Source organism: Syngnathus floridae, chromosome 21 (assembly GCF_059516105.1).
Source record: "Syngnathus floridae isolate MCC-2025c chromosome 21, RoL_Sflo_1.0, whole genome shotgun sequence".
NCBI classification, from domain to species: domain Eukaryota; kingdom Metazoa; phylum Chordata; class Actinopteri; order Syngnathiformes; family Syngnathidae; genus Syngnathus; species Syngnathus floridae.
The window spans coordinates 16591-37967 of record NC_142433.1 but is presented as its reverse complement, the minus strand read 5'-3'; the positions used below and the strand labels follow the sequence as shown (position 1 = coordinate 37967).

Genomic DNA, 21377 nt, shown 5'->3' with positions numbered 1-21377 from the left:
CATTTCTCTTTTCATTTTAATACCTGCATTTTTACGCTGGCTAACCCTAACCCACTTATTAAGTCCTAGTATTGTTGCCGTAGTCCGTCATCAATCATGGCCGACCTGCTGCGCATGCGCCCCGCAAGTTGTTGCTTCAGACCAACTAGTAGCTTGCCCTTTCTACGTGGCTCAGATAAATCAAACACCAAATAATCAGCAATGACACCTTCCGCGACAGTTTTAGGATGTTAATAACCTTGTGTTACGTGTATTTGTGGGTGCGTTTCCACAAATGTTGTTCAGAGCTGATTGGCAACAGCGTCTCAAGGCTGACAAGCAGCCTGCGCTTCTTCCGCACTTGGCGCCGCCGTTGTTCTTCGTCGTCCTCTGTATCTGTCCTGCCAGCCAATTCGGTCCCTTCAAGCCAGCGCTCGCCTGTCCTTTTGCAGCTGGGAGACGAGTCACTTGCTGTTGCTGAATTCAAGGTATCATTATGAACAAACGGTATACGTTTTCATCTCCTCCTCCTCCTCCTCCTCCTCCTCCTCCTTGCAACTACTCGAGAGCATCGCACCGTGCGTTGTGCGTCATCATTGGCGTATTCGCCGTTTGAATGTCCAGCTTCTTGTCGGAACGATCACCGAAATTGCATGTATTACTGACTCGGAAAGTAGGAGCTTATACAGTACCCCCGCGTTGTCTTGTTAAGATGACTCCTCCAAGTGTCAAAAGTAAGTAAACATCATGAAAAAGCCATAGATAAGCCGCAGCGGTTTATTTTCGTCCAGAAATGACACATGTCTTAAAGTGCAACGCTATTCTCCAATGTGTATTTGTTCAGTCAAGCCACCATGCACTGACCTGTCAATTGGAAAAAGTTGATTGAACACCTCTTTCATCTGCTTTTGTGACAGGATCTTCAACTTTTACAGTTGCCCAAGTGGTCTGACTTTTGCCGACCTTTGGCTCGCCGCCCCGGCCGGCCACTCGGCGCAGTGGCTCAGGCCAGTGTTGAGAATTTCGGTCGACAGGCTGCAGCTTTTTTCGAGGACCGCCTACAACTGGATAATGGACTTGTGCCATCAAAGATTGCCCGTACGTATCTCTGTTGTTGGTTAACCATTGTTATCTTGGACGAAAGTGCTCTTTTTAATGTATTTTTATGAATGACTGTATATGTTTTCTTGATCTACTCAGTGATCAGCTTCCACGAATCCATTCTTGGTGAATTGATCCAATGTCCAGCGGATGCAAAGTCAGTTCCGTTTGACGACAACAACCAGAGTGTCAATGGTCAGCCTTTGTCTTGCCGCTTGTTACCCTACCTCCAAAACCCCCAGTTCTGTCAAAGTGAGCCACTTCTTACCTACTCTTGCGCAAAGAAGAACAAAGAAAATCAAAGAGGGTCAGGACCAACTTGCTTCAGTCAGGATCAAGGTACTGTCTCTGAGCAAAATCATCTTCACATGGAGAACCACAGGAAATCGCTCCACCTCTCGAGCTGCCCCGAATGCCTTGAGCTGGAGAATAGCACAATCCTCTCTGTCAAATACACGTCCGCAAAGAGCATTTCCAATACGCCTCCAGATGACTTGCTGTGCCTGGATAGTGAGGATGGCACTTTTCCCGACAGTGAAAAAGATGCCAAAAGTTCTTTTTGCAAAAGCCACCAATTTGAATACGACCGCAAACTGCCGCCGAATGTTTTGGTCTACACAAACGGTAGCAAAGAGCGCTTCCGAGCAGTTCGTCGGCTTTTAACCGAGTGTCTCGACATGGAAAAGTACACTATATATTCTCTTCAGCCACATCAAGTCCTGAGTGAACCTTGGATGGAGAATTCCAGGCTCTTGGTGCTCGCAGAGGAAGAAGTGCTCACCCCCCAGCTTCACGCAAGATTTCTGAACTACCTGAGCAACGGTGGGAGCGTCCTGGGGCTCGCTTCCTCCCTGTGCCCTGCAGGCATCTCTCTGGAGAATAGAGCGCAACAACCTAGGCAACTGCGCCGACTGAGCTTCACGCCAAAGGACAGCACACGATTCGAGCTGAGCGTGTTGGCCAGCGGGAAGGTCTTTGTCAGAGATGTTCTGCGACCAGGGACATTGGAGCTCTGGGGCGAGATCAAAGATGGCACGCATCGCAACGATATGGTTATCATCAGGCTAACTCGCCGAGTGTATGGAGGGGAAGCTGTCTTGTGCCAGGTGAGATCTTTTGGAAATCATCATATTATTTAGGGTTAGGGGAGACAATCTCCACAATGTCAAATTTGAAGTGATATCATTTCAGATGTTTTGACCTCAGTCTGTGAATTTTTGGAACCCTTGTTATGTATTTCCCGTTGGCAGATCCAACTGGAAGACATTGGCGACTTCCAAAAGCCGGCAACTGAAGTTTTGGATGAGTTCAAGGTAAACACTGCGCTGCATTATCAACTGGTGACAGAAATCCTGACTTCTCTTGGCCTCGATTGCCAACAAGCACAAAACCCCCCAGCACCGAGTCCAGTTTACCTTCTGGCCACCTCTCAGGTAAGGCTCTCAAGACTTTTAGAAACACCCCCCCCCCCCACACACACACACACAGAAGTTTGTGTTTGCACATTCTGGACCACAGTCATGTGTTTGTTTTGACGATGCAAGCAATTTTCCTCTTCCATTTAACATTGTGCGGTGATAGCGCCTGGATCCCAGTGTGGGTGCAAACCGTTTTTCCATCTAGCCTTTGTTGAAAGTGTAAGTACAAATGCTTTCTTCTTCTATCCTCTGTCTTTCACACAGGAGGCCAAAGCTAAATTTGTTCAGTGTTTATCCACGCACTTGAACCAAGACGGTCTGGTGGTGACGTCAAAGGCCTCCCTGAGGATAGTATCCAGTCCTGCGCTACAAGATGCTGCTTTTGCGCACGACTGCTCTCTTCCCCTCGTCACCGATGGGCCCGAGTCACAGAGCTGGGCCAACTTCTGTTTGGATACCTATGGTAACAACCTGACAACAGTTCTGCTGGGGCATACTTTGCTGTATGCGGAGGTTGTTTCATCCACCATGGATCTGGTTGAAGGGTAACACACGTTTTGTGTTTATGATTTACGACATGTAGAGTGGCTGCTATACTGAGGCTGGCTGTATCAAATTCATCTGCTTCTGTCTACTTCTCAACCTCACATCAACAAGACATGATAGGTCATATCAATAAGAAATAGTCCTATTTATTGAGCACTTTGCTATAGCATACTCAAAGCAAACACAGTGGATGCATTCATTGTACCATATATGGTTATTTTCATAAGGTATGAGGAAAATGGACTGATTATTTTTGATAAACTATGAAGAAGAAAAAAATCATAAAGGCACTTGGAAAATGTCGTAGAACCGAAGCGCATAAAATGGAGGTTGAGCTGTATCTGTTTTCACATCTTTTCAAGTTGTACGTAAGGATACAGTGCAATTTTTGCTCATTTGAGGTTCCTTTCACCTCATTTTGACCTTTAAGACCTGCTCAACAATATACAGTGAATGATCATCACAAACTATTTGCTTTCTTTCTGTCTTTCAATGTTGTACTTTTTAACATCTTCTTATTTGTCTCTCTCTAGACTTAATCTGCATTTACCTGAAGATGTTGGCTTGATAGTCATAGCTGCTCAACAAAGTCAGGGCAAAGGTCAGTCAGTGCTCCTGCATAGTAAGTCTGCATACACTGCATGCCGGCTGGCCGGCGTATATGCAAGCTGTGACTGTGATTTTTTTTTTTTCTTTCTCTTTCAAAAACACAACCTACATTATTAGAATTCATTCACTGTCAGTCCAGATGAAATGGATCTTCTTGGCCATCTGTAGCCATCAATAACAGTGAATGAGTTCAAAGGTTAATGAAAGAGGAGTCATTTCTCAATGACATTAAGGGAGGGGAGAAAAAAACCTATTCATCCATATTCATGTGTCCACCGCTGCAGGACGGGGAAGAAATACCTGGCTCAGCCCTCTTGGTTGTGCCATGTTCACGCTATGTGTCCAGATAAAGCTGAATTCCAGGCTTGGCAAGAGGATCTCCTTTATGCAGCACCTGGCTGCTCTCGCTGTCATCGAAGCTGTGCGCACGCTTCCCGGATATGAGGTATCAAAAAACACAGCTCTATCAACACGTATGGACTGTAGTATGTACTAGTACTCTAGTGGTCTTAAAGTAAAAGCAACAGTCTCTGAGATTTTCACCATCATTCAAATGTTAATTATTTCAAAACACATGGTAAATGGTGATATTTCGATTATATTTTCCAATGTTCCTCAGGACATTGACCTGCGGGTGAAGTGGCCCAACGACATCTACTACGGCCGTCGGCTGAAGCTCGGAGGTGTTCTTGTGACTTCCACTGTCATGGGTTCAACTTTTCATCTACTAATAGGTAACCCTCTTCTTGTGGCCTTCCAATGTTTAGTACGTATCTTCTAGGTCTTCACTCCAATCATGTTTTTGTGAAAAGATGTGGTGCCATTTGAAAGCTTTTTACAGGTTTAAAAATAGCTGTGTATTACCTCATCGCAATGCTCACACAAATTCAAGTATGTATTACAAATAAACATGGCTGCAGGAAAGAAAAAAGACGGACGGACGGACGGACGGACGGACGCAGTAATCCCTCGCCACTTTGCACTTCGCCAATTGCGGCATCACTATTTTGCGGGTTTTAATTCAAAATGAATGAATTGAAATTAATTCATGGCCAGCTAGACGAACCGAGAAGGAGTGGCGGGAGAAGGCGTTGAAATATATGCCCTGATGCATCTCTTGACAGGTACACTTCAGATACATCTTTAGTACACCCATGTCCCTAGCGGCCAAGAAGGAACAACGTGCTTTATGCCCCAATACCGTTGTATAAACAAATACATTTATATTTTGCGTTTCGGGCTCATTTATCGCAGGTGGTTCTGGAACGTAAGTCCAACAATAAATGAGAGCTCACTGTATAGAAGATGGACAAATTTGAGGTTTTCTTTTTCATCCTTAATTTCTACATTTCTTGACTGATTAAAAGCATTCCAAATTTCCAATAGGATCGATCGCTCAGGTCCGCTTCGCCGCTTATATATAGATAAGGTCAGAGTTTGAATAAAGAAGTTACAAGGCAACTCTCGACCCGCTGCGTTCATCTCTTTACAGTAGCAGTGTGCATTTTTCTTTCAAGTTTCGACGTGAAACATTTGGAAAAGGCCACATGTGTAAATAAAGCGTGCATATTTCTATCAATACAGGTTTAAATGTGACGTTATTGTCTTTAACTCCTGAACCTGATACGCCAAAACGTTATCGTTTTTGCCCTGTTATGTATGTACTCTCCAGGTTGTGGCTTCAATGTGAGCAACAGTAATCCAACAGTGTGCATCAATGACCTAATCCAGCAATACAACATTGAGCACAACTGCAAGCTGCAAGGCCTTAACTGTGCACAGCTTATTGCCCGGACAGTCAGCTGCCTAGAGGCCTTCATAGAGGGCTTTCAGCGCCATGGTGCAGGAGCAATTTTGCCAGTCTACTACAAAAGATGGCTTCACAGGTGAGCACAGCTGACACTTTGGCATGAGAAATTGCGTTTACTAGCATAATGTTCCTTTATTTTTCATTCATATCAACTCCCTGAGCATTCCTTGGACCACATTGAGCAATATCAGACATGCACACAGCGGCCAAAGCAATATGACGCTTCTCCAAAACCATGCGTGCGTGTGCGCAAACACTTGCGCTTCAATACGGCAGAAGGGTGGGATAGATATAAACAGGGAGTCACCTGTTTTTTTTTTTTTAATTTCAGTGGAAGTCTGGTACATCTTTGGAGTGAGAATGGACCAGAAGCTGAGGTGGTTGGTCTAGATAGCAATGGCTTTCTTCAAGTCCACAGTACGACGCAGGGTATTATTTCAGTGGAGCCTGACGGAAACTCATTTGACATGCTGAAGAACCTGGTGGTCATCAAGCAGCATTAGGACCAAAAACATCTTGTTCTTGATAGATAAGCGGGTGCATTTATTTACAGCTGTGATTACTCATTGTGTAACTTTGTTTTTGTTACCTAATGTCACACCTTGTGGTAAGTTGTGCAAAACTGCTTTTAACTGATCATAGCCTCATTTCCTTGATTTTAAAACCTCCAATCAAGGAACAGGGGGTGTCAAAAAACTGGAAATTTAACTCCAAACTGTTGTATTTGTTTCTGTTGCGTTATTTTGTTATTGCATTGCGTATACAAATAAAGCTTTAAAAAAAGACGACGAAGAAGACAGCGACAGCGAAGAATACGGCGACAGAGAAGAATACGGCGACAGAGAAGAATACGGCGAAGAAGAAGAATACGGCGAAGAAGAAGAAGAAGACGGCGAAGAAGAAGAAGACGACGACGAATAAGAATAAGGAGGAAGAGACGCAGCAGCAGTAGCATCTTCGTTATCATGATCCTTCTCCAGTGCCTGCAGTAAGATGAAGCACATTCTTTAACCAAAGAGAAGACACGCCTGCATTAGGAAGCCGTTAACAGCACTTCATTTAAAATTAAGTATGTGCTAAGTATTGGCGCCATCGCGGCGTACCCACCATTTAGAATACGACGGGACTGTTAATACGACGGGACTATTATTTACAACGCAGAGGTTATTTTGCTGTGACCGGCAAGTCCTCACCTGACTTTTTTTGTTGTTGTTGCGCATGTACAAGTACCGCCTCGTCAAAAGTGTGCCAGCTCGTATGCTGCATTTGATAAAGGTGGTGAAGCGGATTTTGTCCACTAGCATTTACCCAGTTAGCACCTCAAAGCGTTCGAGTCGATCGCTGATTCCGATGGATTGTTTTTTGTTCTCATCATTCTAAGTGTAAAGAAATAAACTCTAATCCTTAAACTATGCTTCTAGCCGGTTAATGTGGGCTTCCCATCTTTTCTGCAGCGGATGCTGGCCAACGATATAACATGATTTCCCATGGTTTTAAGAGCAGCAAAAATGACTTCACCTTTGGCCCTTGGAAAGTTACAACTGCCAAAAACCATATCATGAAGTCCAAAGACATTGAAAGGTGAGACGTAATCCTTTTTTCGACCCAACTCTCATTTACTGTGTCATTTAACTCCAATGTAGACTTCATAACGAAAACCCCTTGACTTACTCTATGCATTCAAATCAATCCTGCTCAATATCGACGGCGTCTCTATCCTGAGCAAAGAATGAATTTAACTATATTCTTATCATGTTCTGGAAAAACAAGGCAAAACGCAGTAAGTCATTCTAAAACATGAACACTAAGAAACGGAAGGTAAGAATATAAAACATTTGAATCTAAGACATCAGAATCATTTTGCAACCCTCTTGTTGTTGAAATCATTTCTGTAAGCTAGATTTTAAAATGTCGAATTTTATTTGAGCTGTTGAGTGTGTTTAGCGAGACACACGATGCAGATTTTGGCTTACAACCCCCCTTGGTTTCTGCAGTATTTCTATTTGGCAGTTCTTCACATTTAGTGGCCGGGTGTTAACCCGTATCCTGTGTCATAAAGACGCTTGCTTCACGGCAATGTTTCTGGTTTTCTTTACAGATTAGCACAAGAGTTGAACTTGCCTGCCCTTCCAGAAATGTTATTTGGTGACAACATCCTGCGCATCCAACACAGCGGTGGCTTTGGAATTGAATTCAATGCCATTGACGCCCTGAAGAGAATCAACAACTCTGACGACGCTGTACAAGTGGCTTGTGCTCGACAATGGCAGGAGAGCAGGCAAGATATTGACAACCTTGTACTTCAAATTGCCAAATAGGTGTGAGTGTATATGTCTGAATGGTTGTTTGTCTATATTGGCCCTGAGATGGGTTGGTTCACTCTAGAAAATGACACAGGTAGTAACACACTACCTACACAATGTACTGTCATGAGAAAATATCGCTACAGTCTGTCTATATTTGTAGAGAGGGGGAGAGAAGGAAACAAGCATGCGCGTTTGACTACTTCTGAAAGTGTGTTTCTTGCCGTTGAAACCTAAAGCAAAACTCGTTGAACAAGAACACGACAGGCAACCAAGAAACAACCGTGTAAAATAGCTTTGGTTTTCTTCCAGACTTGCTTCTGAACACGCTCAAGAGGTGGTGAGACCATATGACTGGACATTCACCACAGATTACCGAGGCACCCTAATAGGAGAAGAAAGGCAGTTAGAGGTGGGTCTCCGGAACACAGCAAAGCACCTCCTCTCAATAAGTGATGTCTCCAAATAACCCTAACCCTACAAAGATCAAAGCAGAAGACTCATTGTGAACACGGAAGTACACACAGGTAAGTAATCCTTACACAAGGTACATTGTTAACCCATGAAATCTTGGTCAGGAAGAGGCAAGTGAACGAAAACATCATGATTGCCTTTGAGTTCAACCGGCTTAAGTGGAGTTGTTGGGCTGCGGTCAGTCACTCCATCACTTTTTGACAGGATGTCTATATGTTGTGTTCAGACCACTTGTGTGCGATTCTCACACTGATTTCAAGGTGACCGAGACTACAGAAAGAATCAACTTGGAGAAGCTGAGGGCCCGTGAACAGATTGTGTTCTTTGATGAGGTCCTACTGTTTGAGGATGAGCTGCACGATCACGGGGTCTCAACGATAAGTGTTAAAATTGTTAGTGCTGTCTTGATACTTGCTCTTCTACCACGATATCTGCCAGGCTTTTGGGTGCATTAATGATGTGTTTGACATTTTATTTTCTGAAATTGCCACCACCATTGTGTGTACGCAGAGGGTGATGCCCACCAGTTTCTTCACATTGCTGCGTTTTTTCCTGCGAGTGGACGGTGTGCTGATAAGACTAAATGACACGCGGCTGTACCATGAGGTACATTTACAAGGAATACGGCTGACCAAGTATACGGCGTATACTCGCTTCTTTTTCAGTCGCTATTGCAAGCCTATCCCAGCTGACTTATTCTGTTGTTTTTCCTTTTCTTTTCTACCATTATTATGATTGAAAGGTTTATCGACAATTGAAGGTTTCTTTTGCTTCCAGGCTGGACAGAAGTACATGTTACGAGAGTTCTGCACAAGGGAAAGTAACATAGCGGAATTAAAGGTAAGCTTTGTACAGTAATGTTGTTCTTATGAAATGAAGGGAAAGTAATATATCAGAATTAAAGGTAAGCTTTGTGTGGTAATGTAACACGTTCCACATCAGACTTGAGCAGATAAGGTGTGGCCTGTGGGCCACATCTCTCCCCTCCAGTCTCTTGAAGTACCGCACTATTAGGCGCACTTAAAAACGTAAAGTTTACTCAAAAAAACACAGTGCGCCTTATAATGCAGAGCGCCTTATATATGGATCAATTGAGGAATTTGTTGATCCATACTGGTTGTACACAGCGCTCTGCCAAAATGTTTCAGTACATTTTAGTACGTAGTACTAGTAAATTACAAGGTCGCATCGCTTCCCAGCGTTACGGCAACCGTGGTCAGGGGCCGTCACTGAATAGCTGTTGTACCCGCAAGGCTATTTCATTTCAAAATAGGCTGTTGCGTTAATGTTGTCGAGTACGTTTACGGATCAATATCCAACGGAATCATAAATAAGCAGCACCAATGTGTTAAATCAGTCTTTAGTCAGCTCCGATCACTTTTATGGGAGAGAGTTTGAGAAACGAAATTGTTTACAGGGGGCCGCCATGACACTTTGCTGAGGCTCATGGGAGTCTGCGAGCTGAGGCTCATGGGAGTTTGCGGGAGGCTAATGCTATGATAGCCGCTATACGCATGAGGGTATTTCATTTCAAAATGGGCTGCTCCGTTAATGTTTCGAGACAATCTACGGATCGATATAGAAGGGAAAAATAAGTAAGCAGTACCAACCCTCAAAAAACCCCCCACATAATTTAATTTATTATATATGTTATATGTGCGAGTAGGACCTGTGACCTACAGTATGTTGATGTGGGCGGCATTCACCCAATGCTGTGGATGCCAACAACAGTTAAAGTCTGCCTACTCCACCTTTGGGTCCTGACTGTTGCTCATGCCTATGCACCAAACAGTGTAAAACAGATTTTCTTTTCTGCCTTTCAGAATGTTCCTACCTCGCTCTACACTGATCCCAATGAAATTGCTCAACATTTAACCTTCAAGCTAAGACAATGTGAAAAGTTGATACTTCCTGAGCAGGAGCATGATGCCATTAATGAAGACCTTAAATGACCACTTTATTCTTCTGTGTTTACTTCAGTAACATAATGAACTATCTATAAAGTAGAATTGGTAACAAATGACTTATTCAAACAATAAATAATAGTTACCATTGTGTATAAAGTTGGTGATTGATGCTTTCCAGTTTAAGTGTTCTATGTGATGGTTGAAATGCAGAAAGAAAAAACCAAATTGATAAAAATCCATCCAACCAATGTCTTGTGCTTGTCTGGAGTTGAGATGCGGAGGCAGCAGCTTTTAGCAGATCGCTATCGAGGTAGGTTTTGTACTTGCAAAAATATACGTCACATTTATGGGGGACACACATGTCATCTTGAAAGGCAACTTGAAAGGGCTTGTTCAATCATCATCGCTTCAAAACCATTATTATACTACAGAAAAGAACCCGCATCATCATGTATGAGAGACATGCCAGTTAATTAGTGCGCCATTACATCAACGCATCATATTGTAAGTTTAGTTAATGCAACAGCAGTTGCTATATGACGTCTGTTCACATCGCAGTCACGTGACGCGGACGTGAGGTCGGTGGGCGGAACTTCCGCCGAAATGCAAATCCGTGGGCAGAGTTAACTTGTTTAAAAGGGAGTGGGCAGAAGACTTATTTAATTTATTTAAATCTATTTGGACTGTGCGCCATTATGTCAACGCATAACAACTGTAAGTCTACTAAACAAAACAGCGATATGACGTTTGCCACGTTGCAGTCATGTGACACGGAAATGACTCTAGTGGGCGGGACTTCCGCCAAAATTCAAATCCGTGGGCGCGGCTTTCAACAATGGCAGCGAACGAGACACAGCGGATGGTTCAACGACGACTAACAAGAGAAATATTTTTATTTTCTGCTTGCAACTGGACCGTCTAGAGCGTACACGGTAAATACAACTCATTGTTTTTAAAAAGAAGTACTTTTGTAGCCCCGAAAAGCGAGTGAGTGTGGCGGGCGTCGAGCTCGGCGTCTGCTGCCAGCCACAAACGCCGAATTTCGACGATTCTTCCTGGTCAACGGTTATAAATGATTGCGTTGATTTAAAAAGAAAAACTTTATTTAACTCTACTTTTAACTTCGCCGTTTTAGATAAGCGGGTATTACGCGGAAATGACGTCAGTAGGCGTGGCTTCCGCCAAAATTCAAATCCGTGGCCGCGGATGGCTGCGAATGGACGCGAGCGAGATAGCGGATACAAACACGACGATTAGCAACAGAAATATCTTTATTTTCTGCTCGCAACTGGACCGTCTAGAGCGTATACGGTAAATACAACTCATTGTTTTTAAAAAGAAGTACTTTTGTAGCCCCGAAAAGCGAGTGAGTGTGGCGGGCGTCGAGCTCGGCGTCTGCTGCCAGCCACAAACGCCGAATTTCGACGATTCTTCCTGGTCAACGGTTATAAATGATTGCGTTGATTTAAAAAGAAAAACTTTATTTAATTCTACTTTTAACTTTGCCGTTTTAGATAAGCGGGTATTACGCGGAAATGACGTCAGTAGGCGTGGCTTCCGCCAAAATTCAAATCCGTGGCCGCGGATGGCTGCGAATGGACGCGAGCGAGATAGCGGATACAAACACGACGATTAGCAACAGAAATATCTTTATTTTCTGCTCGCAACTGGACCGTCTAGAGCGTATACGGTAAATACAACTCATTGTTTTTAAAAAGAAGTACTTTTGTAGCCCCGAAAAGCGAGTGAGTGTGGCGGGCGTCGAGCTCGGCGTCTGCTGCCAGCCACAAACGCCGAATTTCGACGATTCTTCCTGGTCAACGGTTGTAAATGATTGCGTTGATTTAAAAAGAAAAACTTTATTTAACTCTACTTTTAACTTTGCCGTTTTAGATAAGCGGGTATTACACGGAAATGAAGCCAGTAGGCGTGGCTTCCGCCAAAATTCAAATCCGTGGCCGCGGATGGCTGCGAATGGACGCGAGCGAGATAGCGGATACAAACACGACGATTAGCAACAGAAATATCTTTATTTTCTGCTCTCAACTGGACCGTCTAGAGCGTATACGGTAAATACAACTCATTGTGTTTAAAAATAAGTACTATTGTAGTCTCGAAAAAGCGAGTGAGTGGGGGGGCCGTCGTCGAATTCGGCGTCTGCTGCCAGCCATAGACGCCGAATTTCGACGATTCTCCCTGGTCAACGGTTGTAAATTATTGCGTTGATTAAAAATAAAACTTTATTTAACTCTACTTTTAACTTTGCCGTTTTAGATAAGCGGGTATTACGTCGCAGTAATGTGCCGTCGAAATGAAGTCAATACGGGAAACTTCCCGCCAAGATTCAAATCCGTGGGCGCGAAATGGCCGTTAGCGCGACAGCGGATACAAACACGACGTAGTCGCGTTGCCTTATATCTTTGAATGTCTTGAGGGTAAATGTTAATGTTTAATTTCATTCCTTTAGGTTACATGGTGTTTGTTGGCTGTATGTTTTCCACTGTAAGAAGAATGAATATACACATCAGGTGGAGGCTCGCATCATTGACCAGGCGCTACAATGGTGAGTAGCCCTTCCTTCCTCCATTTATGTTAAACACCTCCTATTTCATGTCTAACAGTAATTGATTTAACACATGACTGTAAGTAAATTGTGTGTGGGCACTGTCAATTTAATATGTGAGATTATACTGCCTAATCTGTCACCGAGTATATTGTTGCAAAGTAATATAAGAAATAATCCAAAATTGTAATTCAGAATAGTTTTCAAAAGACGACCATTAGAATTATATACAAATCTGATTACTCTGAACACAAGTAATTTCTTAAATCACAAATTCTTCTATTCAAAGATTTGGTCAGACTGCTCAAATGATGCCTAACAGTAATTAATGTAACACATAACCATAAGTAAATTGAGTGTGGGCACTCTCTAGTTAACATATGTGATTATACTGCCTAATCTCTTACCGAGTATGTTGTTGCAAAGTAATATAAGAAAAGATCCAAAGTAGTAATCCAGTGTTTAATATGTCCTATCAGGGCTCAAGTCAAAATTTGGCACCATCATGTGGTGAAATTTGGAATTGCATCACATCCAATTTTGCCTGGGAACAAACAGATTAAATAAGTCGTAGTCTTAAATAATAAGCCACCCCTTCTCAAACAAGTAAACTCTGCCCATTTTACGCAGTAGATGTTCTGTTAATACCTAGTATTTAAACAAAGTCATAATTTAAAATACTTTCAACATTCATTCATCCATTAAACCACCGTTAGTCCACTCGCTCTTATTACCAACTCCTATCAATTTAACTAAGCGCTTAATACGTCCTATCAGGTCTCAAGTCAAGATTTGGCACCATACTTTTTTGAAATTTGCAATTGCAGCAAATCCAATTTTGCCAGGGAAGAAAAATAGTCTTACATGTTCCCATTAAATAAATTAAATAAGTCTTGCTTGTTCCCACTCCTTTTGAAAAAAGTAGTTTAAAACGAGGGCCCCTCCCTCAACCTTTAACCCGAACGAGCCCTAAGCCCGCACGTCACATTGTGTTGCATCTGCGAATGTTGCTTGAAGCCAAATGTTAAAGTTTTCTTTCATTCCATTAGGTTTCACGGTGTTGGTCGGCTGTACGTTTTCCACCGTCAGAAGAATGAATATACAAATCAGTTGGAGGCTCGCATCATTGACCAGTCGCTACAATGGTGAGTACCCATTTCTTCCTCCATTTATGTTAAACACCTCCTATTTTATGTTTAACAGTAATTGATTTAACACATAACCATAAGTAAATTGAGTGTGGGCACGCTCAAGTTAACATATGCGATTATACTGCCTAATCTCTCACCGAGTATATTGTTGCAAAGTAATATAAGAAAAGATCCAAAGTTGTAATTCAGAATATTTTTCAAAAGAAGGCCATTAGAATTATATACAAATGTGATTACCGTGAACATAATAACAAACTATTTGTTAAATCACAAATTCTTCAATTCAAAGATTTGGTTAGATTATCACACTCCTCAAAGTGAAGCAAAAGTGTTTACCTAAAAAATATTCAAAAGCATATTCAAACTATGTCTAATTCAGAACATTCATGTTGCCCCCCCTCGGCATTATTATCAATTTGTATCACTTCAACTAAGTGTTTAATATGTCCTATCAGGTCTCAAGTCAAAATTTGGCACCATCATGTGGTGTAATTTGGAATTGCAGCACATCCAATTTTGCCTGGGAACAAACAGATTAAATAAATCTTACTTCTTGCCAATCCTCCCCAATTTTGCCAGGGAACAAAAATAGATTAAATAAACTAAATAACTTTTACTTCTTCCCATTAAATGAGTTTAATACGTCCTATCAGGTCTCAAGTCAAGATTTGGCACCGTACTTTGTTGAAATTTGCAATTGCAGCAAATCCTATTTTGCCTGGGAACAAAAATAGATGAAACAAATTAAATAAGCCATTAAATAAATTAAATAAGTCTTGCTTGTTCGCACTCCTTTTCGAAAAAGTAGTTTAAAACAAGGGCCCTTCCCTCAACCTTTAACCCTAACGAGCCCTCACCCCGCACGTCACATTGTGTTGTATCTGCGAATGTTGGTTGAGGCCAAATGTTAAAGTTTTCTTTCATTCCTTTAGGTTCCTCGGTGTTGGTTGGCTGTACGTTTCCCAACGTCAGGAGAATGAATGTACAAATCAGTTGGAGGCTCGCATCATTGACCAGGAGCCACAATGGTGAGTACCCATTTCTTCCTCCATTTATGTTAAACCTCCTATTTCATGTTTAACAGTAGTTGATTTAACACTTAAGCATAAGTAAATTGAGTGTGGGCACTCTCAAGTTAACATATGCGATTATACTGCCTAATCTGTCACCGAGTATATTTTTGCAAAGTAATATGAGAAAAGATCCAAAGTTGTAATTCAGAATAGTTTTCAAAAGACGACCATTAGAATTATATACAAATCTGATTACCCTGAACATAAATAATTTCTTAAATCACAAATTCTTCTATTCAAAGATTTGGTCAGACTGCTCAAATGATGCCTAACAGTAATTAATGTAACACATAACCATAAGTAAATTGAGTGTAGGCACTCTTAAGTTAACAAGTGATTATACTGCCTAATCTCTTACCGAGTATGTTGTTGCAAAGTAATATAAGAAAAGATCCAAAGTAGTAATCCAGTGTTTAATATGTCCTATTAGGGCTCAAGTCAAAATTTGGCACCCTCATGTGGTGAAATTTGGAATTGCATCACATCCAATTTTGCCTGGGAACAAACAGATTAAATAAGTCGTAGTCTTAAATAAGCCACCCCTTCTCAAACAAGTAAACTCTGCCCATTTTGCGCAGTAGATGTTCTGTTAAAACCTAGTATTTTAACAAAGTCATAATTTAAATTACTTTCAACATTCATTCATCCATTCAACCACCACTAGTCCACTCGCTCTTATTACCAACTCCTATCAATGTAACTAAGCGTTTAATACGTCCTATCAGGTCTCAAGTCAAGATTTGGCACTGTACTTTGTTGAAATTGGCAATTGCAGCAAATCCAATTTTGCCAGGGAAGAAAAATAGTCTTACATGTTCCCATTAAATAAATTAAATAAGTCTTGCTTGTTCCCACTTCTTTTGAAAAAAGTAGTTTAAAACAAGGGCCCCTCCCTCAACCTTTAACCCGAACGAGCCCTAAGCCCGCACGTCACATTGTGTTGCATCTGCGAATGTTGCTTGAAGCCAAATGTTAAAGTTTTCTTTCATTCCTTTAGGTTCCACGGTGTTGGTTGGCTGTATGTTTTCCACTGTAAGAAGGATAAAAGTCCAACGGTTTGATGTTGGCGAAGACGTCTCCGGTGAGTCCTTCCTTCCTTTTTATTCATGGGAAGTCACAGACAACAATAGATAAAGTAACACAATGTTAGAGGTAACTACATTTGTCTTAAATTGGATAGATTACTTCTTTCCACACCATTTCAAACAAGTAAACTGGCCATTTTGTGTTTATACCTAGTATTTATACAGTCATAATTTAAATGAACAAATAAGATTCATTCACTCACCCACTCACTCATTCATTCATTCAGAAGATCCAAAGTTGTGTGTGCTGTGTAATTGAGAATAGATCTCATGTTACTCCACTTGCTCATATGACCAACTTCTATCAAATTAGCTATTAATACGTCCCATCAGGTCTCAAGTCAATATTTGGGACCGTAATTTGTCGAAATTTGCAATTGCAGCAAATCCAATTTTGCCTCGGAAACAAACATATATTAAACAAACTAAATAAGTCTTCTTCCCATTTAAATAAATGAAATAAGTCTTTTCTTCCTAGTCCTTTTTAAACAAGTAAACTGGCCATTTTTTGCAGTCGTGTTTGTGTTCATACTTAATATTTATCCAAAATCATAATTGAAATGACTTCATTCATTCATTTTTGAAAATTGGAATTCCACCAAATCCATTTTTCCCATTAAACAAGTTTTACTTCTTCCGTTTAAATAAATGAAATAAGTCTTACTTCCCACTCTTTTTCAAACAAGTAAACTGCCCATTTTGTGTACTATATTTTCTGTTTATACCTAGTATTTATACAAAATCATAATTAAATTTTGTGTAGTATATTTTCTGTTTATACCTAGTATTTATACAAAATCATAATGAAAATGATTTAATTAACAATTAAGTTAATGAACTTATTCAAAAGAGTCTTTAATATGTCCTATTAAGTATAATAAGATTTGTCACCATCCTTAGGTATAATTTGGATTTGCAGCAAATCAAATAGACAAACGCATTGGCCAAGTTATTTTATAAGAGCATGTGGGGTGATGTGATGTCTTTTGTGGGATGATGTTTTGCATTTGTGATGTCATACTCTGTTTTTTATGATGTTATATTTTTGGTTCGTTAGGCTAGGTGCTAGAAGCTAGGTGCTAGAGGCTAGGTGCTAGAGGCTAAGGTCTAGGTGCTAGAGGCTAGAGGTTAGGTGCTAGAAGCTAGGTGCTAGTGGCTAATGTGGTTAGGTGCTAAGGTCTAATGTGGTTTGGTGCTTAGGTCTAATGTGGTTTGGTGCTAAGGTCTAATGTGGTTTGGTGCTGAGGTCTAATGTGGTTGAGTGCTAAGGTCTAATTGTGCTAGGTGCTTAAGGTCTAATTGTGCTAGGTGCTTAAGGTCTAATTGTGCTAGGTGCTTAAGGTCTAATTGTGCTAGGTGCTTAAGGTCTAATTGTGCTAGGTGCTTAAGGTCTAATTGTGCTAGGTGCTAATGGTCTATGTGCTATGTGCCCTTGGTTTAATGTGCTATGTGCTCATGGCCTAATGTGCTATGTGTTCATGGTTGAATGTGCTATGTGCTCATGGCCTAATGTGCTATGTGCTCATGGTTTAATGTGCTATGTGCTCATGGCCTAATGTGCTATGTGCTCATGGTTTGATGTGCTATGTGCTCATGGCCTAATGTGCTATGTGCTCATGGTCTAATGTGCTCATGGCCTAATGTGCTATGTGCTCATGGTATAATGTGCTATGGTCTAATGTGCTATGTGCTAATGGTTTAATGTGCTATGTGTTAATGGTTTAATGTGCTAATGTGTTAATGGTCTTATAAGCTAATGGTCTAATGGTCTAATGTGCTAATGTGCTAATGGTCTAATGTGCTAATGGTCTAATGTGCTAATGGTCTAATGTGCTAATGGTCTAATGTGCTAATGGTCTAATGGTCTAATGTGCTAATGGTCTAATGTGCTAATGGTCTATTGGTGTAATGTGCTATTGGTGTAATGTGCTATTGGTGTAATGTGCTATTGGTGTAATGTGCTATTGGTGTAATGTGCTATTGGTGTAATGTGCTATTGGTGTAATGTGCTATTGGTGTAATGTGCTATTGGTGTAATGTGCTATTGGTGTAATGTGCTATTGGTTTAATGTGCAATGTGCTATTGGTTTAATGTGCAATGTGTTATGTGCTATTGGTTTAATGTGCAATGTGTTATGTGCTATTGGTTTAATGTGCAATGTGCTATGTGCTATTGGTTTAATGTGCAATGTGCTATGTGCTATTGGTTGAATGTGCAATGTGCTATGTGCTATTGGTTGAATGTGCTTAGGGTTTAATGTGCTTAGTGCTTAGGGTTTAATGTGCAATGTGCTAAGGAATTAATTTGATTAGGTCTTTATGTGCTTTGTGCTTAAGGTTTTATGTGTTTTGTGCTTAAGATTTTGTGTGCTTTGTGCTTAAGGTTTTATGTGCTTTGTTAAGGTTTCATTTGCTCTGTGCTTAAGGTTTTATGTGCTTTGTGCTTAAGGTTTTATGTGCTGGTTAGGGTTCTTGTTGCTCTTGCTGTGCTTAGGGTTAGGCTTGCTGTGCTTAGGTTTAGGCTTGCTCTTGCTGTGCTTAAGGTTGTTGTTAAGGTTTGTTGTTAGGGTTAGGTTTCGTGTTAGTGTTTGGTGTCTTGTTAGGTTTCTTGTTAGGGTTGCTGTGCTGAGGCTTAGGGTTAGGCTTGCTCTTGCTGTGGTTAGGGTTAGGGTTAGGGTTAGGGTTTGTGTTAGGCTCAGGCTGGCTTTTGCTGTGCTGAGGCTTAGGGTTAGGCTTGCTCTTGCTGTGGTTAGGGTTAGGGTTAGGGTTAGGGTTTGTGTTAGGCTCAGGCTGGCTTTTGCTGTGCTGAGGCTTAGGGTTAGGCTTGCTCTTGCTGTGGTTAGGGTTAGGGTTAGGGTTAGGGTTTGTGTTAGGCTCAGGCTGGCTTTTGCTGTGCTGAGGCTTAGGGTTAGGCTTGCTCTTGCTGTGGTTAGGGTTAGGGTTAGGGTTAGGGTTTGTGTTAGGCTCAGGCTGGCTTTTGCTGTGCTGAGGCTTAGGGTTAGGCTTGCTCTTGCTGTGGTTAGGGTTAGGGTTAGGGTTAGGGTTTGTGTTAGGCTCAGGCTGGCTTTTGCTGTGCTGAGGCTTAGGGTTAGGCTTGCTCTTGCTGTGGTTAGGGTTAGGGTTAGGGTTAGGGTTTGTGTTAGGCTCAGGCTGGCTTTTGCTGTGCTGAGGCTTAGGGTTAGGCTTGCTCTTGCTGTGGTTAGGGTTAGGGTTAGGGTTAGGGTTTGTGTTAGGCTCAGGCTGGCTTTTGCTGTGCTGAGGCTTAGGGTTAGGCTTGCTCTTGCTGTGGTTAGGGTTAGGGTTAGGGTTAGGGTTTGTGTTAGGCTCAGGCTGGCTTTTGCTGTGCTGAGGCTTAGGGTTAGGCTTGCTCTTGCTGTGGTTAGGGTTAGGGTTAGGGTTAGGGTTTGTGTTAGGCTCAGGCTGGCTTTTGCTGTGCTGAGGCTTAGGGTTAGGCTTGCTCTTGCTGTGGTTAGGGTTAGGGTTAGGGTTAGGGTTTGTGTTAGGCTCAGGCTGGCTTTTGCTGTGCTGAGGCTTAGGGTTAGGCTTGCTCTTGCTGTGGTTAGGGTTAGGGTTAGGGTTAGGGTTTGTGTTAGGCTCAGGCTGGCTTTTGCTGTGCTGAGGCTTAGGGTTAGGCTTGCTCTTGCTGTGGTTAGGGTTAGGGTTAGGGTTAGGGTTTGTGTTAGGCTCAGGCTGGCTTTTGCTGTGCTGAGGCTTAGGGTTAGGCTTGCTCTTGCTGTGGTTAGGGTTAGGGTTAGGGTTAGGGTTTGTGTTAGGCTCAGGCTGGCTTTTGCTGTGCTGAGGCTTAGGGTTAGGCTTGCTCTTGCTGTGGTTAGGGTTAGGGTTAGGGTTAGGGTTTGTGTTAGGCTCAGGCTGGCTTTTGCTGTGCTGAGGCTTAGGGTTAGGCTTGCTCTTGCTGTGGTTAGGGTTAGGGTTAGGGTTAGGGTTTGTGTTAGGCTCAGGCTGGCTTTTGCTGTGCTGAGGCTTAGGGTTAGGCTTGCTCTTGCTGTGGTTAGGGTTAGGGTTAGGGTTAGGGTTTGTGTTAGGCTCAGGCTGGCTTTTGCTGTGCTGAGGCTTAGGGTTAGGCTTGCTCTTGCTGTGGTTAGGGTTAGGGTTAGGGTTAGGGTTTGTGTTAGGCTCAGGCTGGCTTTTGCTGTGCTGAGGCTTAGGGTTAGGCTTGCTCTTGCTGTGGTTAGGGTTAGGGTTAGGGTTAGGGTTTGTGTTAGGCTCAGGCTGGCTTTTGCTGTGCTGAGGCTTAGGGTTAGGCTTGCTCTTGCTGTGGTTAGGGTTAGGGTTAGGGTTAGGGTTTGTGTTAGGCTCAGGCTGGCTTTTGCTGTGCTGAGGCTTAGGGTTAGGCTTGCTCTTGCTGTGGTTAGGGTTAGGGTTAGGGTTAGGGTTTGTGTTAGGCTCAGGCTGGCTTTTGCTGTGCTGAGGCTTAGGGTTAGGCTTGCTCTTGCTGTGGTTAGGGTTAGGGTTAGGGTTAGGGTTTGTGTTAGGCTCAGGCTGGCTTTTGCTGTGCTGAGGCTTAGGGTTAGGCTTGCTCTTGCTGTGGTTAGGGTTAGGGTTAGGGTTAGGGTTTGTGTTAGGCTCAGGCTGGCTTTTGCTGTGCTGAGGCTTAGGGTTAGGCTTGCTCTTGCTGTGGTTAGGGTTAGGGTTAGGGTTTGTGTTAGGCTCAGGCTGGCTTTTGCTGTGCTGAGGCTTAGGGTTAGGCTTGCTCTTGCTGTGGTTAGGGTTAGGGTTAGGGTTTGTGTTAGGCTCAGGCTGGCTTTTGCTGTGCTGAGGCTTAGGGTTAGGCTTGCTCTTGCTGTGGTTAGGGTTAGGGTTAGGGTTTGTGTTAGGCTCAGGCTGGCTTTTGCTGTGCTGAGGCTTAGGGTTAGGCTTGCTCTTGCTGTGGTTAGGGTTAGGGTTAGGGTTTGTGTTAGGCTCAGGCTGGCTTTTGCTGTGCTGAGGCTTAGGGTTAGGCTTGCTCTTGCTGTGGTTAGGGTTAGGGTTAGGGTTTGTGTTAGGCTCAGGCTGGCTTTTGCTGTGCTGAGGCTTAGGGTTAGGCTTGCTCTTGCTGTGGTTAGGGTTAGGGTTAGGGTTTGTGTTAGGCTCAGGCTGGCTTTTGCTGTGCTGAGGCTTAGGGTTAGGCTTGCTCTTGCTGTGGTTAGGGTTAGGGTTAGGGTTTGTGTTAGGCTCAGGCTGGCTTTTGCTGTGCTGAGGCTTAGGGTTAGGCTTGCTCTTGCTGTGGTTAGGGTTAGGGTTAGGGTTTGTGTTAGGCTCAGGCTGGCTTTTGCTGTGCTGAGGCTTAGGGTTAGGCTTGCTCTTGCTGTGGTTAGGGTTAGGGTTAGGGTTAGGGTTTGTGTTAGGCTCAGGCTGGCT

General features: G+C 42.6%; 3 protein-coding genes across 6 annotated transcripts; all 3 read left to right on the top strand.

Annotated features, from left to right (window-relative positions):
• The first annotated feature begins 86 nt into the window (after positions 1 to 86).
• Positions 87 to 6248, top strand: hlcs (holocarboxylase synthetase (biotin-(proprionyl-CoA-carboxylase (ATP-hydrolysing)) ligase)). The gene is made up of 10 exons (XM_088364676.1): positions 87 to 467; positions 897 to 1077; positions 1180 to 2186; positions 2331 to 2513; positions 2763 to 3043; positions 3578 to 3645; positions 3938 to 4098; positions 4273 to 4387; positions 5326 to 5539; positions 5795 to 6248. The coding sequence occupies exons 1-10, from the start codon at positions 228 to 230 to the stop codon at positions 5964 to 5966; spliced, it is 2622 nt and encodes an 873-aa protein (XP_088220802.1). The 5' UTR covers positions 87 to 227; the 3' UTR covers positions 5967 to 6248.
• Positions 6249 to 6294: 46 nt separating this feature from the next.
• Positions 6295 to 10303, top strand: tiprl (TIP41, TOR signaling pathway regulator-like (S. cerevisiae)). Of its 2 annotated transcripts, none has more exons than XM_088364702.1 (8): positions 6295 to 6451; positions 6918 to 7044; positions 7562 to 7741; positions 8079 to 8178; positions 8501 to 8632; positions 8751 to 8846; positions 9018 to 9080; positions 10064 to 10303. In XM_088364702.1, exons 2-8 carry the CDS (start codon positions 6941 to 6943, stop codon positions 10190 to 10192), a joined length of 804 nt encoding a protein of 267 aa, XP_088220828.1. In that variant the 5' UTR covers positions 6295 to 6451; positions 6918 to 6940; the 3' UTR covers positions 10193 to 10303. The 2 variants fall into 2 exon arrangements, with proteins under 2 accessions (XP_088220828.1, XP_088220827.1); XM_088364701.1 differs by having other exon boundaries at positions 6366 to 6532.
• A 541-nt stretch (positions 10304 to 10844) lies between these two features.
• Positions 10845 to 18757, top strand: LOC148379583 (uncharacterized). 3 transcript variants are annotated; one of them, XR_015855252.1, is made up of 5 exons: positions 10845 to 11079; positions 12615 to 12710; positions 13760 to 13855; positions 14794 to 14889; positions 15932 to 18757. XR_015855252.1 is itself a non-coding variant. In XM_088366187.1 (5 exons), the coding sequence occupies exons 1-5, from the start codon at positions 11683 to 11685 to the stop codon at positions 15993 to 15995; spliced, it is 507 nt and encodes a 168-aa protein (XP_088222313.1). In that variant the 5' UTR covers positions 11087 to 11682; the 3' UTR covers positions 15996 to 18757. The 3 variants fall into 3 exon arrangements, 1 of the variants encoding a protein (XP_088222313.1); XM_088366187.1 differs by lacking the exon at positions 10845 to 11079 and adding an exon at positions 11087 to 11837; XR_015855253.1 differs by lacking the exon at positions 10845 to 11079 and adding an exon at positions 12073 to 12216.
• The last annotated feature ends 2620 nt before the right edge of the window (positions 18758 to 21377 follow it).

Coding starts and splice junctions, on each gene's coding strand:
- hlcs (XM_088364676.1), top strand. CDS start 228: ATGTTAATAACCTTGTGTTACGTGTATTTGTGGGTGCGTTTCCACAAA. Junction 3,044..3,577: donor ACCATGGATCTGGTTGAAGG/GTAACACACGTT, acceptor GTCTCTCTCTAG/ACTTAATCTGCATTTACCTG. Junction 4,388..5,325: donor AACTTTTCATCTACTAATAG/GTAACCCTCTTC, acceptor TGTACTCTCCAG/GTTGTGGCTTCAATGTGAGC.
- tiprl (XM_088364702.1), top strand. CDS start 6,941: ATGATTTCCCATGGTTTTAAGAGCAGCAAAAATGACTTCACCTTTGGC. Junction 7,742..8,078: donor CGACAATGGCAGGAGAGCAG/GCAAGATATTGA, acceptor GTTTTCTTCCAG/ACTTGCTTCTGAACACGCTC. Junction 8,179..8,500: donor GAGAAGAAAGGCAGTTAGAG/GTGGGTCTCCGG, acceptor ACTGATTTCAAG/GTGACCGAGACTACAGAAAG.
- LOC148379583 (XM_088366187.1), top strand. CDS start 11,683: ATGACGTCAGTAGGCGTGGCTTCCGCCAAAATTCAAATCCGTGGCCGC. Junction 11,838..12,614: donor GACCGTCTAGAGCGTATACG/GTAAATACAACT, acceptor TCATTCCTTTAG/GTTACATGGTGTTTGTTGGC. Junction 12,711..13,759: donor ATTGACCAGGCGCTACAATG/GTGAGTAGCCCT, acceptor TCATTCCATTAG/GTTTCACGGTGTTGGTCGGC.